This window comes from Misgurnus anguillicaudatus, chromosome 12, assembly GCF_027580225.2.
Source record: "Misgurnus anguillicaudatus chromosome 12, ASM2758022v2, whole genome shotgun sequence".
Classification (NCBI taxonomy): Eukaryota; Metazoa; Chordata; class Actinopteri; order Cypriniformes; family Cobitidae; genus Misgurnus; species Misgurnus anguillicaudatus.
In genome coordinates, this window is record NC_073348.2 from 31,828,209 (window position 1) to 31,845,976 (window position 17,768).

Below are 17,768 nucleotides of genomic sequence, written 5' to 3' on the forward strand. Positions count from 1 at the left end.
TTTCTGCTATGTGCAAGCCTGATCAGTGTGTGTTTCGGATGAGTTTTTCAATATTTAGATGACAGTGTTAATGGTGTTCTCTCTCTGAATGTCCCCTGCCATCTTTATTCATCTGGATGCTGGTGGGTTTCTAGACCGGGGACTCCGAGGTTAGCTTCTCTCTCTGCACGACTGCTGTGCTATCGCATGGCACCTCACATCTGGGGGGCATTTCATCAACTCCCCCGACACACTGACACTCTATACACACACATTAGACTTGAAGAGTGTGACATTTTATATGCATTGGAGGCTGCCCTTCGTCTTGTCAGTGTGTGAGGGGGGGAGTCTGAACAGAGGCGCTTGATGAAAGATCTCTTTGTAGATTCAGGCTCATGGCACTTGATTCCATGTCCGTCGTACCTGGTTCGAGCATTTGGAGGCCTGTGCCATCACCCTGTACAGAAGTTTGCATCTGTTGAACTGTAGTTCGGATGGGGACCTTCATACATCTGTTTTTTCTTGGCTGAAGATTGGGGTCAATGTAATCTGTTCAGGAATTCAACTGAGACCAATTGCACAACAGATTTTTTCAAATTTATTTCCAGAACCAGATTCATATAAAGGACTTTGACCTCAATCCTGGTTGATATATTAATTTAGGGGGCATTTAAGTCCATCCTGTGTGGCTACTCAATCTCACATTAACCTTACAGAATACTTACCGTATGCCCAATGGCTCACATCTCCATGTTGTTGGTCCATTTACTCTCCCCATCCTCCCCTTTTAACCCATGACCCCTAATGCAATCAAAACAAATGATTGAGGTGGGATTGTGGAAAAAGGGATTGTACTTACTTAACCATGTGAAATGTGGTATGATTAATAACTTACGTAATGTACAGTAACCCATTCCCTGAAAACCTTAGTGTTGTTTAATTTCAATAGGTTTGGAAATGGCAAGTGGTCTACAGCTAGAAAAAAACTAAAACTGCATTCATAAGGTAGTTTTCAGATGCGCACCTTTAATGCCCATATGACAATAAGCCAAGATCCAGTTCCAGACTAGTACTTTATGTTGACACACCAAATTATGAAGGCCAGACCAAGGTGTTTATTTTGTCTCGAAGGATCTCTTTGATTTTTTCTGACCCTTAGGGTTGCATTTATTCATAAACAGTGTTCAAATTATGTCAAAGATTATGGGGGTCCCCTAGCTTAGCCGTGTTAGACGTGATCCTTGATCAAAGAATCCCCAAATTACGCTTAACTCAAACCCTTACCATTTTAACCCCTCAAATTAGTGTAAAAAATAGTTTAAGAATTTTTTAAAAGCTCCTTATCCAATCCTAAAACTAAATCTTTCAATTGCTCCAGAAAACAGTGCGAGGTGCACTTGAGAGTTTACATTTATTATAGACAGAAATCTTTTGGATTAGTTTATTGCAAAATTGGGACAAATAATGGACAGTATCGCTTTGTGGCATGAAAATGTTACATTTATGAAGTATTTAAATTTTAATTAAAACCAAGGAACCCCCCCTAATTTATATATTTGTGCTTTATAGACGGTTTCAGCAGTAACAACATAAACAAGCGTCAGTCATGGTCCGCACGTAACTTCCAGTAAACTCTGCGCAGAATAAACAACATCAACATTTTTTAAACATAGTTTATTTATATAACAAGCAAAAAAACAACACATAGATTCCCAAGGAAACCAAAACATTTGTTATTTTCGACGAGGCATTTGTTCAAGAGATCAGTTTTGCAACTAGTCAGACCATTAAAAAATAACGAAACCGGAAGTAAACTTCGGATCCAGACGTGTATCGGGTCAGCGCACGTGCGTCCGATGAAACTGTCTATACAGTCCCTCCAGAAAAACGCAATTATGCGATTGCATGATTCGATGCATTATCAGCCAAAGTCTGCATATTTATTGCTTGGCCGCATTTTTTAAATACGCCGCACTTTCGCCACACAAATTGCAGATTTCTGCGCGCAAAATATAATAATATCATTTAATAATCCCCGCATTTTCATAGCAAAAAGTCATATATATCTTAGCAGAAAGTTGAAAATTTTTGCATTTACTTCACACATGCGCAGCCATGTCCCCTGATGTCATGGGAATGGAAGTGACGTAATTACGCGATGTGAACATCAATGAATAGCTGCAAACAGTTTTTGCAAGTTCCCACAATGTTGGCAAGTTCCCGCAATTTCATTGCATAAAAATCCTGCACATTCCATCGCATTTTTTAAGAAAACGTGCTGCAAGATCAAGGATCACCCCGGCCCCCCTCAATTCGAACACTGTTAATAACATATAAGGAGCTCAGATGCAAAACCCACTAAATGCCAATTTTGTCAAAAATTTGATAGATATTAACCAAATTCTTTTGGCACGTACACATTCATCAAATACGTTCGCTTCAAATCTGCTTAATCCCGGTTTTGGGCCATTTAAAAATACCGCTTTGTTGGCAGATTCCATCAAGAGTCTGATAAAAAAATGCTTATTTAACATTTGAGACGCACTTAGAGGGTTTTGCATCTGAGTTGTTCATATGCTCTTGGCAACCTAAAATGAGTCAGAACCAGTCATTTACCGTGGTTTTATAAAGCCCCATACTATGTGTGTGTGTTTTTGACTCTTTCTACCACTAATGCTGAGCATGTTTGTGACTGCACGTCCCTGCAACCATTTTCAATGCATGGAGTGTGTGACACCTGCCGTGAGAAGGTACAGTACCAGCCCACCCTTGTGAATGTTTCAGCAAAGTTAAACCTTTTTATTGATTCATTTTTTTTTTAAATGTATGCAAATTTCAGCTTCGGACCTATTATGCCTTGTCTCCCCCACTAAGCTTCACTGTTGTTGTCTATTCTGATGAAAAGCATCCCTGAACTTTTGTCCTCCCTTCCCTCTTAATGATCCCATTAATCAAAAAGCCTAATTTCTAAGGCTTCGAACTAAGATAAATTCTAATGACTTCCAGTAAAGGATGGCTTGGCCCTAAATTGTGTACTGAATAGATTTTGGTGAGGGAACAGGAAGCTTGTTTAGTATGGACGCTGCTTCTGTTTTTTCTTGATGTGCATGGAAAGTCTTTAAGCAGACTTCCATTTTGGTCCTAATGTTCAAACTTTTAGCACATCTTTCCTCTCAAACAATGCCAAAAGATCACATGGTCCAACCTCTCCCACTTATCATGCTCTGAATGTTAATGTCATCCGAGGCCGGTGGCACAGATGTGGAGCGTACCAAGAAAAAGAGGCGTGGAGATCGATATTCTGTTCAGACGTCCCTCATTGTGGCAGCTCTGAAGAAAATGCTTCCCATTGGACTCAACATGTGTTCGCCCGCAGACCAAGAACTCATTAACCTGGCTAAGACACGCTATTCTTTGGTAGTGTGGTCAACATGTACCTTCCCTATTTGCTTATCTAATACGCCTATATTTTTGGTTTAATTTTGAACTTTTGGAGTTTTTGTGTATGGATTTATTTCACAGAAAGACACAGATGAAGAGGTCAGAGAGTTCTTGCAAAACAACCTGCACCTCCAAGGCAAAGTAAGTGACAACACCAGTACAAACACAAAGACTTGTAGCAATATAAATGTCTATGAATGCTACTGTATCTCTCTCTTCAGGTTGATAACCCGTCTATGCGCTGGCAAATGGCGCTGTATAAGGAAATGGCAGGAAAGGCAGAAGATGCAGATGCTCCAGAGAAAGTAGTGAAAAGAGTTCAGGAGGTCTCTGCGGTCCTCTACCACATTGAAGTGGTGAGTTTTAAATCAATGATCTTTTTGTTTGTTTGGTGTGTTGTATACTGTATATGATGTATATGATGTCCCAAAATGTATTGTCTTTGTTTATTTAGACAGAACACCCTTTCAAGTCTAAAAAGATGGTTTGGCATAAACTGCTGTCAAAGCAGCGGCGCAGGGCAGTGGTGGCCTGTTTCAGGATGACTCCTCTTTACAACCTTCCCAGGTAACCCAGGACTGATCATAGAAGTCAGTCTGTTTCAGAGAACCAGAAATGATAGGGGGAGAATAGGTTAGCTGAAGATATTATACAGATATTATACAGCTGTTATAATGCATTAAAGGGGTCATAGCGTAAAAATACTTACTTTTTAGTGCTATATTTGGATCCCCAGTGCTTCTATCAACCTAGAAAACGTGAAAAAGAACAACCCAGTAACTTTGTTTGGGTAAACCGTTCTCTGCAAGCTTGTGAAAAATTACGTCATTCAGATTTCGCCTGTTTTGTGACATAGGTAGCAAGTAGGGCTGTAACGATTTATTGTGCAAGTGCGCGTTTTCTCAATGAATGAATTTGAATGAATTACGGTGAAATGCCGCCACATCCAAAAGCCAGGGGGCGCACTCGTGCAGAAACGCCACTTGTGCCACAGAAGAAGTAGCGTTACAAACTCTTTTCCAGGAAATGTCTTCAGGAATATGTATATCGCTGTTCTTCAAATTGTTTCAAGTATTTTCATGATAATAAAGAATATTTTGAATGACTTTGTTTAACGAGTGTTGTTTTTTTCAAATGCATGTTATAAACGACTCAGACTCATAATGATTTTAGATTAATAACAGACTTCTTACTGACCAAAACGCCATAGTACACGCACAAGATGTGCATGAAACACAGAATTGCGATGCAGACTCGATTTTATACAGGCCTTTTTAATGGGACACACGATATATCGTTACAGCCCTAGTAGCAAGTCTAATTACAATAATAACTCCCCTTATCCAACCACGGCACTGCCATTTAGTGCAGAGAGAAAGAAAGAGAAAATAATAATAATTGAAAGCACAATTAAGTTTCAGTTTCAACAAACCACCATCCTTGCGATCAGTGTTTGCATTTCATCAGCTCATTTGCATTTTAAAGGACACACCCAAAAACCGGCACATTTTTGCTCGCACCTACAAAGTGGCAATTTTAACATGCTATAATAAATTATCTGTGGGGTATTTTAACGTAAAACTTCACATACGTACTGTGTGGACACCAAACACTTATTTTACATCTTAAAAAAAAATCATAATATGACCCCTTTAATACTCTTCTAGGCATAGAGCGTCTAATATGTTTCTGGATGGATACAAGCGGAACTGGATCCAAACTGAAGGATATTCTTTTGAGGACAGAATGATCGATGACCTGTCTGTAAGTCTTCCCACTATGAGAATGATGGCTGTTGGACTTTAACATGAAACCTAGTGTTTTTATATATTTCTATTATTTCCCAACAATGCAGAAAGCATTGGAGGAAGAGGAAGAGGAGGAAGAAGAAAAGGAGACAAAGCCAGACCCTCTTCATCAGCTTATTCTTCACTTTAGTCGCACCGCCCTTACTGAAAAGAGGTGAGATTACTCGCGGGATTTAACTTCGTGTCATGTGAATTGTTCGCTTGAGTTGAATCGCATTTGAGGCGAATAGCATGTGTTTTTCGCGGCAAACGCACCGCCCATATCGCATCATTCGTATCGCCCCACACAAGGACACGTCTGATCGCGTCTTTGCATTGACTTTGTATGTAATCTAGTCACGCAAATTGTTGAACTCGCATCTGGTGTGAACCCACAGTAAGGGTCTCAGCGAATTACAAATAATAGATTCCTGGTGGGAGATGGACATGGTCACATGGCCATTTCCAGCCACTGTTATATAAACAGTTAGAAAAGCTATTCTATATAAATAATACTCTTTATTTGATATCTGATGTATCGTGTATGTATCACATTGTTTATGCTTTTATTTTGCAGTAAACTAGACATAGATTACTTATACATGTCATATGCTGATATCATGGCTAAGGTGAGATCATTTTCTTAAGATTTTAGTAATTTAGCATTTAGCATCGATAAAAGTTTAGTTTAAATGCTTATAATTAATACAGTTTTATTTATACGTTTTGATTTAATATTTATATAAATATATATAATAATATAAAGTACATTTTTTACATTTATTTTAAGTTTTTCTCAGTACATATTATTCCAAAGCGTTTAACATTCACCTTCTTCACTGTCCGTCTCTGTTAAACTCAGAGTTGCCACATTGGCGAAGAGAATGAAGGAGATGAGGAGGAGGAGGGGGGAGAGGAAGAGATGCCCTTTGAGGTGCGACAGACAGAGATGGTATGGGTAGACCAGGGGATGGGGACAGGAAAGACACAGGAGCGCGGTAGACCTGAGTGACAACCAAACCAACCACTGCATCCATCACCATTCATCACTCACATGTCATCTGTCTCTCTGAGCTCTCGCTGTACTCTTGTCTCTTCATCTGTTTGTCTTTTTGTGTTATGTCACAATGTCTTTAATACCATATGCATGAGTTTCTCTTTACTGTAGTTTATAAGCAAGCTTTGAGCCACCTGCTAAACACAGACACTTTAAATACTTTAAAGTCTGTGTAAAGTCATTTTATACACCGTTAGACAGTTTTTCCACATTTCTGTGTTCAGGGTTATTTGGGCGGGGCTAAAGTGGTGGCTCGATGATGCACTGGAGCCAGCGAGCATAGCTCCGCCCCTAACACGATCCAGAGCATCTATTCAGGTTCTAGCAGTATTTTAAAGGGGACAGAGAATGAAAAACCATTTTTACCTTGTCCTTGATGAATAATGGTAGTCTACCCACATTCACGAAAATACAAAAAGTGCTAGACATGTAAACATCTCAGTCTTATAGAAATTCCTCTTTTAGAAATGTCAGCCAGAAAACGTCCCAATATGAAAAACTGATGCTTATGACATCACAGGCATCTAACTGCCCATCCACTTTAAAATAATTGGCTACATTTTTTGAGTGGCACTAAAGTCAGCCAATCAGTAATGAGATTGCAAGTTAAGCCAGTAGGGGAAGCCAAATAGGTGCAAAACCACTTGTTTAAAATCCCCCACCCTAAAAGAGCTATCTGAGAGAGGTTTTTAGGAAGCTTCTAAGGCATTATAGACCCAAACAACATACATTTTTTTGTCTACATGTCACATCACAGAACAAGGATAAATACCCCATTCAATCATTCTATGTCACCTTTAAAGTATTTGAGAAAGACAGCAGCTTTCCCGGGAGTGGACGTAGTTTCAGAGCAGACACGCCCCCAGTGTTTGAGAGCAGAGAATCCTGGCAGTTTTTTTTTCAATATTTTTTTGCCTTTTTTATATCATTCAAATTTGGCTGGGTGGTTAATATCACAATTTTCTGTGTTGTAATATCGGTCTTTACAAAATACTTTCTTGGCAAAGACATTCTGCCTTCTTTTACACCCAAAAAATAATGTTGCTATAATGTGTTTAGTAGTTTAGGCTTAAAGTGTTGTGTATTTCTGCTTTTAGTTTTGCAAGGGTGTGATTGGATAATGTGAAGCTGCAGCATTTAAGCATTTAATGTGCTGGAGATCTACAGAGCTGCTCAAAAGACCAAGAGATGACTGCGTTTAGATTCCTAGTCAAGAAATTTAATTTAATTCAGAAATGGTGAACAATAACTACAAATATAACTACTCGTAAATGCTAATACACTGTAGCAGTCTTTCCTGGCTATACGGGACAATTCTGTGGCTCTTCAATGTGTGCAATATAACCTGTTGCGGCTTTAAAATGTCCACTCGACTCTACGGATAAACATTTTTGTTAGATCATTTATTGACTATAACAGCATAGTGGAGTCGAGTGAATATGCAGTTTACTTAATATAGCTATTGTGTGTTTCATGCTTTCAAACTAACTGGTGATGAAGTACGCATCACATATATATGTTTTCTATATACTTTTCATTCTTTGTCTCATTCTACTATTCCCTTTAATTCATCCTTAATAATTAAATAGTGACTAATCAATGATTTCCCCCTATACTAACTTAGTATACTGACACACAGACTACAGTGAAAGCCAGAGCAGTCTCCTTCACAGCCGAACAAACACACAGGTACACACACAACAAAGGACATCACACATACACACTCAACGGACAGGCCGTCAATGGACAGACTTGGTAATATGCACCTACACACTTTTGGGTGTTTAGGGCAGGCTTACAGGGGAGGGGGGTGGTGTGGGTGGTAAGGGTGGTTTGGGAGGGGGTGTATTATGCATGTAACATTTATTTTACAGTTTTATGATTTTTTGGCAAAGCAGGCTGCTATAAATGTTACAATTGCACTTCCTTTACGGCTGTAATGAAAAGCTTGCTTTCATTAATATCATTTGCTGGTATGGAGGAGCTGTTTTTGTAGCTACAGTACATCTATACTGTACAATTTGTAGAAATTATTCTACTGTTCATTAAATTACAGTTTAGTTTGATTTTGAAAGAAATTACACATGATATGGTGGTGGGTTAAGAATACTGTAACTGTATATGATAGAAGCACTTACATAAGGAGACAGAGCTGTATATAAGTAACACACCTGCATGGTTCTTTGCTTTAGTCTGACATGCAAAGCCATCAGGAGAGTTTACTGTAGTCGAACGTTTGCTCTGACAGACAAACGTTGAGATATTAGTATGACTATCCTATAACTAATGTTGGTTGCTGGGAGCTGGGGTTGAATGATCTGACCGAGCGGTTCCCAAACTTTTAACAATGATAATTGTCAAGCATCCTAACCATTATATATTGTCTAAAACGTGGTCATATTTATAATGTGAAATGTATACTTTTTGGTATCAGAAAGCATTTAGACATGTATATTATAAATCAGATTTGGTGTTACACACTGGAGTACTGGAGAAATAGTGTACATTTTTTACCTTATTAACTGTAGAAAATGTGTAACATTACGTAGTCATTGTCAGATGGAAAATTGATTTATTTCATATCGAAAATGACTTATTTTTTACAAAGAGGATGGCTTACTACAGTTTGGGAGCCGCTGCTGTTTAACTAAGAATGAATGCAAAGAAATAAAGAAATTGAAGGAGAGAAAAGGCTCACGTTTAGAAAAAATCTACAGCACTATAGGACTGTTTACACTACAAAAATGCTGGGATGTGTCTAACCATGGTTGGGTAAAACCATTAATAAACCTGGAAATGTCTGTGTGGCACTATTTGGATGGAATTAGTTTTTCAAATGACGTTTAAATGAAAAAAAACATTCATTTCTGAATGAATGGGATGTAGGAAGTACAATATACGTGCATTAGTAAGACGTTACGGCAGATCACGTTGGCCAAAACACAAAAAGAACCGTGTTTTCAAAAGATATTGCTGGTAAACACAGACAGTTGCATTCGGACAGGATTACGTTTCTCAGAGGAACTCTGGGTTAAAGGTCCACTGTGTAGATTTTTGACGACATGTAGCAATGAGATGCAATTGCAACCAACGGCTAAAGGGGGTCGCACACCGACCGAGAAGCGCAGAGTCGCACCATGAATCTAAAAACAGAACACTATATTTCTTTCTAGAAATGTATGCACATTGGTGAGACCTGGTGGCGTCTGTCCACTGTGACTCTGGACCCGTCGCGCCACAGAGCGCCACTCACATAGTTTAACATTAAATAACATCATATTTTCCCAAATCGTTAGCGATTAAAATTGGCTGCTAACGTATATTTTGCATTTTGAAGTATACGCTATCTGACTAAGCTTGCGCTTTAAATGTGCATTTCCAGTGTACGACTTCCAAGTTGTCCTATAGACGCGACTAGGCGCTGCGCTTCTCGTCCCGACGCGTCTGTTGGAGTCTGAGTCTGTTTGACCAGTGCGAATTGACCTTAAGAAACATGGCTGCTCAAAATGTAGACTTTAATGTAAGGGGCCCGTGGTGCATGTAGATATAAACGTCTCATTCTAAGGTAATAAAAACAATAAAGTTAATTTTGTAAGGTCTTTATACACCACTCATATTATAGTAATGTGGTTTATAGGGCTGTTTTCGACTAAGGATTTACATAGTCGAATCGGATTTGTTAGATTTTGCCATAGTCGACTGATGGTCAAACCTTTTTTTTTAGATAGCAGCTAGGACTGTCTCGGTGAAGGAATTTTAATACAGAGCAAAGCAGTGTCTAAAAGAAATTAAAATTAAGACAGTATTTATACACCTGTACAGAAGGCAATGAATATTTATTTATGGCATTTTCAATAGGATATTAGTAGATATGTGTATCTATAAAGTATGAAAACGAATAAATCATCAGTTAAATAAATTTATAAATAAGTAATTTAATTAACGCTATTCTGTCATCTTAGTTTCACTTTTGCATATTACATTTTGAATAGAAATGTACGAAAAACAAGTTACTCTCTTAACTCTTTTTTGCCTTTATTGTATATGATGTGAAAAATAAGAAGGGCATAGCTATATATGAATTTAACGTGAAAAGCGCGGTTGTTGCGGTTACTTGTCATCCATGAGGTAAGCTTCTCAGTGCTGCTGCTCATTGGTTACATAACACTTCCCTACTATTTGACTATGAGGTTCAAAGTCGAATCAGACCTCTCCGAATCGAATCGTTGAATCCTCGACTATAAGAAGTCAGCCCTAGTATATTATATTGCGTTTCTGTCAAGAGATCCTTATAAAAGTTACACAATGCACCTTTAAAGCATCCCAGCATTTTTTGAAGTGTATTGACGCAACTTCAAATTGAAGCTAAGAATGAAGAGATTATTTTAATGTTATAGAGAACTGAATAAGGACATTAAAAAAGGAACAGGGAAACATTAAGTTAGGTCGATACGATCGGAATTAATTCAGTTCCTAAATGTTTAACCTTACAGGAAAAAGAAATGGAAAAGCAAAGACTTCTCTACCAGCAGTCACGTTTACACAACCGCGGTGCAGCTGAGATGGTTCTTCAGATGATCAGTGCCTGCAAGGGTACATGAACCCCTACTAAATCTTTAACTCAGTCTAAATTATCCCCCATATAATAATTCTGGATGTTGTTCAAAACTAATATTTTTCTCTTTGTATAGGTGAGACCGGTTGCATGGTCTCTTCCACGCTTAAGCTTGGCATTTCTATTCTAAATGGAGGAAATGTTGAGGTCCAACAGGTTAGTGAGGACTACTGTGCTCAAGATGTGAATTAGACAAAGTAACAAGTTGTCTGTAAAGAGTTTGTTCATTTAATTACAGAAAATGCTGGATTATCTGAAAGACAAGAAAGATGTGGGCTTCTTCCTCAGTGTCCAGGCTCTTATGCAAACCTGCAGGTATATTGTCAACGGGGAGCAATATGAAATGGAAAATATGGTGTACCAAAAATGGTTCTTCTATGGCATCGCTATGAAGAATATTTAAAGCACCTTTGTTTATTCTTCACGCCATTCCAGCATATATGGTTTTATTCATGGCGAGAACTGGTTAATCCACTACTTCCCATTGTGCCAGCCCAAAGCACCTTTACAGTATTTTTATGAGTGTAGAAGAATCATTTTTGGTTCCTCAATTAATTATTTTTTTCAGAACAAGCTTATATGAGTCATCAAGTTTGTGTCTACTGTATGCATATTGCTTTTTGCAGTGTTTTGGACCTGAATGCCTTTGAGAGGCAGAATAAAGCAGAGGGTCTAGGTATGGTGTCAGAGGAAGGAACAAGTAAGTAACGGAAACTTAACCTTCACATGAAATAAAGTAAGATCACTAAGAGAAAGTTATAGATCAGCACAGAAATGTAATGCAAATAGACTTGAATGAGTCACCAGTGTAGAATTCATTACGGTGGAGATCTATTGCTCGTCATCAGTCCCAAAATGAGATACAGCATCCTAGCATTATGATCAGTCATTCATCTATAATCATACTTGTTTGGTTTTTCTAACACAACCAAATATATCAGTTGAATAATCATATTGCCATGCACTCCCACCATGTCGTCTGCAGATGTAATAATCTGGTCTAATACTGTATAATAAATGTATAATAATAATAAACAGATTATTCTTCATGTGAATGAGTTGTTGTTGGCCATAAATAATTCCCTTTTCACTCCATGTCGTCTGTTTGCCCTCCACTTACCATCCCTTTCTCTCCATGGCCATACTCTTCCCTCTCTCTTTTTCAATTCGTCCTTACCTTCACGGGCCTCAGACATGAAGCTAGAACGGGGTAAATAACGCCTCTGTCTTTCTTTTATTCCATTTCTTTCTTCCTGTCACTCCTATCTGTCCTTTTATCTCTTTTTTGATCAGTTTTGTTTTTGGTTTTGAAATAGATATAAAATGTAGCTTTTCCCTCAAGGTTTTATAAAAACAACTTCAGTCACAAATGTTAACAATTATAATATGTTTGTAATATACGTATCTTTAAAGGTGTAGTGTGTAATTTTTGTGCCATTTGTTGCATTGCTATTGGGTTTGAGATTACAGAATTTATTTTTAAACACATAAAGACCACTACAGTCATTTATACTTTAAAGGTCTCATAATTTGGCAAATTTAAAAGATACATTTAATAAAGATTCATAATGAAAGCACGGTAATGAATTATGTAAAGATTTAAAATAGATCTAAAATAAAATAAATCTTTGGGCGGTTGTGGGTGGGGCTTGCGCAAAGTGACATCATTTTGCTCAGAAAACGGCAACAGCTTTTCCCATGAGACTTTTAAGGTTGGGTGGGCAGATTTTTATCAATACCCGGTCGTTGTGTACACACACAGACGACACATAATTACTGTACGTTTAAACAACATTAAAAGTGAATTTCGCATATTAGGTGACCTTTAGCTTGCCCTAAGCCAGATAATGTGACTGATGTGTGTTTTTATGCCACCTTTGGGTGTTGCAGCACAGATCTACTGTAACTCTTATACTCTACAGTGTGGCTAATCCTCCATTATTTTATCATTTGAACATTATTGATTGATGATTGCTATTCCAGTTATTGTTTTTCAGATTTTGAACGTTCCTTTTATGTACAAAAATCAGTTTTTTTTATCAAAAGTTTTGAACATTTATATGATAGCACTTAAAATGAAAGGTTAAGCATTCTTGTTTCTAACACAAAAATATTGCAAATTGAACCAAATCCAAGTCTAACACACATTTGCTCATTTGTACCTACTTTAATAAAAACTATGTGCCTTTCTGTATTTTCCCCAGCTGGAATATTCCCCATTAATATAATAATATATAATAAAATAATTGCGATAGGATTTATTATTTTTATCAGTTTAATGTTCCCATTTTGTTTAGGGCATTTTTAACATTAAAATTTTGTAAATTTAATATTAATTTTACACATTTTTAATATTGTAAATGTTACAATATAAATGTCCGAGGTTTTAATTGAGCATGATTTAATATAGTGTCTATAGCCCCTATAACCACATATATATTTGTCTATAACCACAGCTGAGGCTTAGGATTACAGTAGGTCTGTCCCAACATGCTAATATTGCTTACAGTAGGGCTTCACATTTGAATTAATCACATCTGTTTTTGAAGTACAGTATGTGTATATCAGTGTTCTTATATCTGTGATCATATATAAACACGTTATCGTGTATCTGCACTATTTATGTGTTTACTTTGTGTCAGTAAAGTGATTCTGTGATGTGTCTCATTTGGGCTGCTAAATTTCAGGCTTAGATAAACAGCGAGTCTTTGCCTTTCTTGCAGTAGATGATGAAAATATTGCGGTTTGCACTAACATTGTAATATAAGAGAATAAAGCAGTTTGTTTGGTTTCTATTCTCTCTCCTATATCCTCTCTTTTCTGGTCTTTTCTTCACTTTTATTTCTCAGTTGTTCTAATCAAATTGTCCCACCACTAAATCTGTGATCAACGTTACAAAAACCCATTCAGCTTTATGTGATAACGTGCTGTGTTTTTTGCTCAGGTGAGAAGGTCATGGCTGATGATGAGTTCACCTGTGACCTCTTTAGGTTCCTGCAGCTGCTTTGTGAGGGTCACAACAATGGTGCGTCCTAAGTATGCATGTAAAACGTTGTGAATGCAGTGGCGGCCGGTGACTTATTTTTTCGAGGGCGCACGATACCAAGTTCGTCACAACATGTATGCAGCCCGTCATGTGTGTGGTTCGTAATTTCAAAATATGTGTTCGGCGCGTCGAGTGAACCTATGTGCACAGAGCCGGCGCCAGACCATAACTAACAGGGGGGCACGTGGCTTCCAACGAGGGGGCACGCAATTAGCAAAAATGACTTGCAAAAACAAGGCATTAAAACAACAAATACAGTGCAAGCACACACTCATACAATTGGTACAGACTGTCAGCTCATTTCCCGTATAAAGTGCAGAAGATCACAAACTATGCGCAAAAGTTAAACTATTTTGAACTTTGACCGCGGCGTGAGCGCAAGCTGCCGCTGCTCGCGCTTTGCTCGACGCAACAACAAACCACCCTCGCGCGGTGCAAGCCATTGAAATGAATGGGTTTCATAGCGCAGCGCACACCACGTCCTAAAAGCCGCTTTACCATAATCACGTCGTAATGCTGTTAACGGTCTATAGCCACACTTCACATTCAAGCTTACGTAAATTAAAACAACGCTAACTTACCTTTAAAAAGCTGAAGCCGGCATATACTAACATTAAACTTCCTTAAAACAGAGTCCTGTAGATTTGAAAATTCCACCTCGACCTCTAATCTCCGAGTTTGAGCCAATCGGTGTTTGCGTGAAGTCAGATGGAGCAGGCGGTGCTGGTCCATTCTAAATGTTCTAATATTCATATTTTACACAATCCATAAAATGCCGCGAAAAAACACTTTGCTAGTGTCAAGTCTTGTATGCTAAAGACGTAAAGACGCATGAGACACAGCAATACAACCAATCAGAGAAACTGGGCTATTTTAATTAAAGAAAACATATATCAACTATATTTTCCTCATTTGATTACATTAAAAGCCATGAAACATTCAATGTTTAATTTATTTTAATTATTCTTGATATATATTAAATTAATAAAAAATGTGTAGGGGGGCACAACAACCTGTTTGGGGGGGCACGGCTTGCGAATGCCCCCCTTGACGCCGGCCCTGTATGTGCATCACGTGCCTGCTGCAGATGTGTCTAAACGGTTTAAAATAAAAAAGTAAAAAAATTTAAGAGAAGCTTGCGGTTGTTTCGCATAATCTCATGCATAATCAGAGTTTACTGTTAAGGGAGTGTCTTGCGTGTTTTGTGAACGTGAGCGTCTCTTTTATCATAAACGGTTTTGATGCGTGTGCAGCAGGCACTTATTTTGACAAAATGTGTGATGGAGTGGTTCACATGATGCAACAAACACATATTTTGAAAACACAAGCAACACACATGACACTCCAAACACTTATTTTGAATTTTCGCCCCTCGGTAGAGCCGTCACGAGCCGCCACTGAGTGAATGTGAATATATCCACTGCAAAAAATTATTTTCAAGAAAAAAAATCTTGGTATTTTTGTCTTGTTTTCAGTAAAAATATTTAAAAATTCTTAAATTAAGAGGCTTTTTCTTGATGAACAAAACAACCCAAGAAAATAAGTCTAGTTTTTAGACCAACAATATCAAATTTAGGTGATTTTGTGCATAAAACAAGCAAAAAAATATCTGCCAATGGGGTAAGCAAAAAAATATTGAAAATTTTTCTTAAACACTAAATTCAAGAAAAATTCAAGAAAACGTTGCTTACCCCATTGGCAGATATTTTTGCTTGTTAAATTTTATATTTTTATCTAAAAACTAGACTTATTTTCTTGGGTCGTTTTGCTCATCAAGAGAAAACATATTCATTTTAAAAAAAAGATATATATTTTTACTGAAAATAAGACAAAAATACTAAGAATTTTTTTTTTTGAAAATCAATTTTGCAGTGTACAAAAACACTGATTTCAGTATGCAATACAGTAAAATGACATCCTATTTTAAAAGGATACTTTATCTAAAAAATAAAATTATTTCATCATTTACTCACCCTTATGTGATTACAAACCTGTATACATTTCTTTGTAGGAAGATATTTTGAGAAATATTTGTAACAAGTTACAAATTTATATTCCCAGTATGTAAGTCAATGGTGCTTCTGTTTCCTGCTTCCTTACAAATATCTTCATTTGTGTTTAGCTGAATACATTTATGCAGGTTTTTAACAACATGAGAGTGAGTAAATGATGACAGACAGACATTTTCATTTTTGTGTAAACTATCTCTTTAAATACCTATTCTCAAATTCACCTTACATGACACTGATATTGATTTACCCCCAGAAGTATTTTTGTATCAAATACTCAGTACCTTTTTATGGTTTACTGAGTGGTTTTTATGGTTCTTGATGTACTGATTGTGTGTGTAACCAACTTGATTTTAGACTTTCAGAACTACCTCAGAACACAGACAGGCAGCACGACCACCATCAACATCATTATCTGCACAGTGGATTATCTCCTTAGACTACAGGTGATTCATACACAGGAAAATAGCAAAATAAAAAGCGTTCAAAATGCCTAAAAATATTTGGATCATTCCACTCGTCATAGTTTGCTGTATCTTATTGCATTGTGGTTGTTTCATATTTATATAAGTACTGAGCAAAGATTAATCGTGATTAATCGCATAACAAATAAAAGTTTTTTTTTTGCATAATATATGTGTGTGTACTGTGTGTAATTATTATGTATAATTAACCACACACACATACATACATACATATAGGGGCGGTTTCCTGGACAGGGATTAGACTAGTCCTAGACTAAAATAAATGTAAGAGCTGTCCAAACTGAAAACAACTGATATATCTTAAAATACATCAGTGCCCTTTGTTTTGCCTCAAAATGCACACAAGTAATGTTTTTAGTAAGGCATGTTTGTTAAAACTAGTTATATTTCCTAATTTAACTAAGGCCTAGTCCTGGCTTAAGCTAGTCTCTGTCCGGAAAACCACCCCATTTTCATTTAAGAATTTTTTTATTTATATATCATTTTTAAAAATTTCTATATTATATAGAATATATAAAAATATAAATAAATATACATACATGAATGTGTGTGTATTTATATATACATAATAATTACACACAGCACACACTCAAATTGTATGCAAAAAAACACTTTAATTTTGTATGAGATTTACATAACTACTTATTTTTTCTCCAGGAGTCGATCAGTGATTTCTACTGGTATTACTCAGGGAAGGACATAATAGATGAACCAGGCAAGAGAAACTTTTCCAAAGCAATGACGGTTGCCAAACAGGTGTTCAACAGTCTCACGGAGTATATCCAGGTGTGTCTTAATATTATTCTAATGACCAATTGCCCGTTCTACCAAAAATATTCTTCCTTAATGCCAAATGCATACATTTATAATTTTTATTTTCTGTAAATCCATTGATTATTTTCAAAAACATGCATCTACTGTATTTCTGGACTATAAATCGCTCCGGAGTATATCAATCAAAAAAGTGCATGAAGACGGAAAAACATATATAAGTCGCAATGGACAACACGTCACAGTTATTTAGAAAATTATTTCACAAATCCAAGCCGAAGAACGGACATTTAGTCTGGAAAGGCAGCAAGGTATTCAACTAAATAATAGCACACAGAACAGCAGGCTGAATAGGTGCCTGTACGTTAACGTAACATTATCAGTTATTGACACGATACACAATAGCATACTGAACATACCTGGAAGGCTGAATAGGCTAAATGAACCGAACAAGCCAACGAGCATCAAGTTCGCCGGCTTGTCAATCCACATCAATGAATCCATTGAATTACATAAATACAGGAGCAGCATATAGCGGACTTTTGTGGCTGTAGACAGTAATGTTGTCTCTTGGTTCA

The 17,768-nt window shown here is 37.1% G+C and overlaps 1 protein-coding gene across 5 annotated transcripts in view; it reads left to right on the plus strand.

Moving 5' to 3' along the window:
• ryr1a (ryanodine receptor 1a (skeletal)) overlaps positions 1-17,768 on the plus strand; it is a 74,861-nt gene that overhangs the window by 42,184 nt on the left and 14,909 nt on the right. For 2 of the 5 annotated variants that reach the window (XM_073874388.1, XM_073874391.1), the window contains exons 49-65: positions 135-149; positions 3,226-3,396; positions 3,502-3,561; positions 3,642-3,776; positions 3,875-3,987; positions 5,088-5,184; positions 5,276-5,382; positions 5,785-5,836; positions 6,070-6,159; positions 10,758-10,857; positions 10,956-11,035; positions 11,118-11,194; positions 11,506-11,579; positions 12,072-12,089; positions 13,824-13,904; positions 16,292-16,380; positions 17,077-17,205. In XM_073874388.1, the coding sequence (XP_073730489.1) occupies positions 135-149; positions 3,226-3,396; positions 3,502-3,561; positions 3,642-3,776; positions 3,875-3,987; positions 5,088-5,184; positions 5,276-5,382; positions 5,785-5,836; positions 6,070-6,159; positions 10,758-10,857; positions 10,956-11,035; positions 11,118-11,194; positions 11,506-11,579; positions 12,072-12,089; positions 13,824-13,904; positions 16,292-16,380; positions 17,077-17,205 (1,488 nt within the window). The remainder of the gene's footprint in view (positions 1-134; positions 150-3,225; positions 3,397-3,501; positions 3,562-3,641; positions 3,777-3,874; positions 3,988-5,087; positions 5,185-5,275; positions 5,383-5,784; positions 5,837-6,069; positions 6,160-10,757; positions 10,858-10,955; positions 11,036-11,117; positions 11,195-11,505; positions 11,580-12,071; positions 12,090-13,823; positions 13,905-16,291; positions 16,381-17,076; positions 17,206-17,768) is intronic. The other 3 variants (XM_073874389.1, XM_073874392.1, XM_073874390.1) reach the window with 3 other exon arrangements.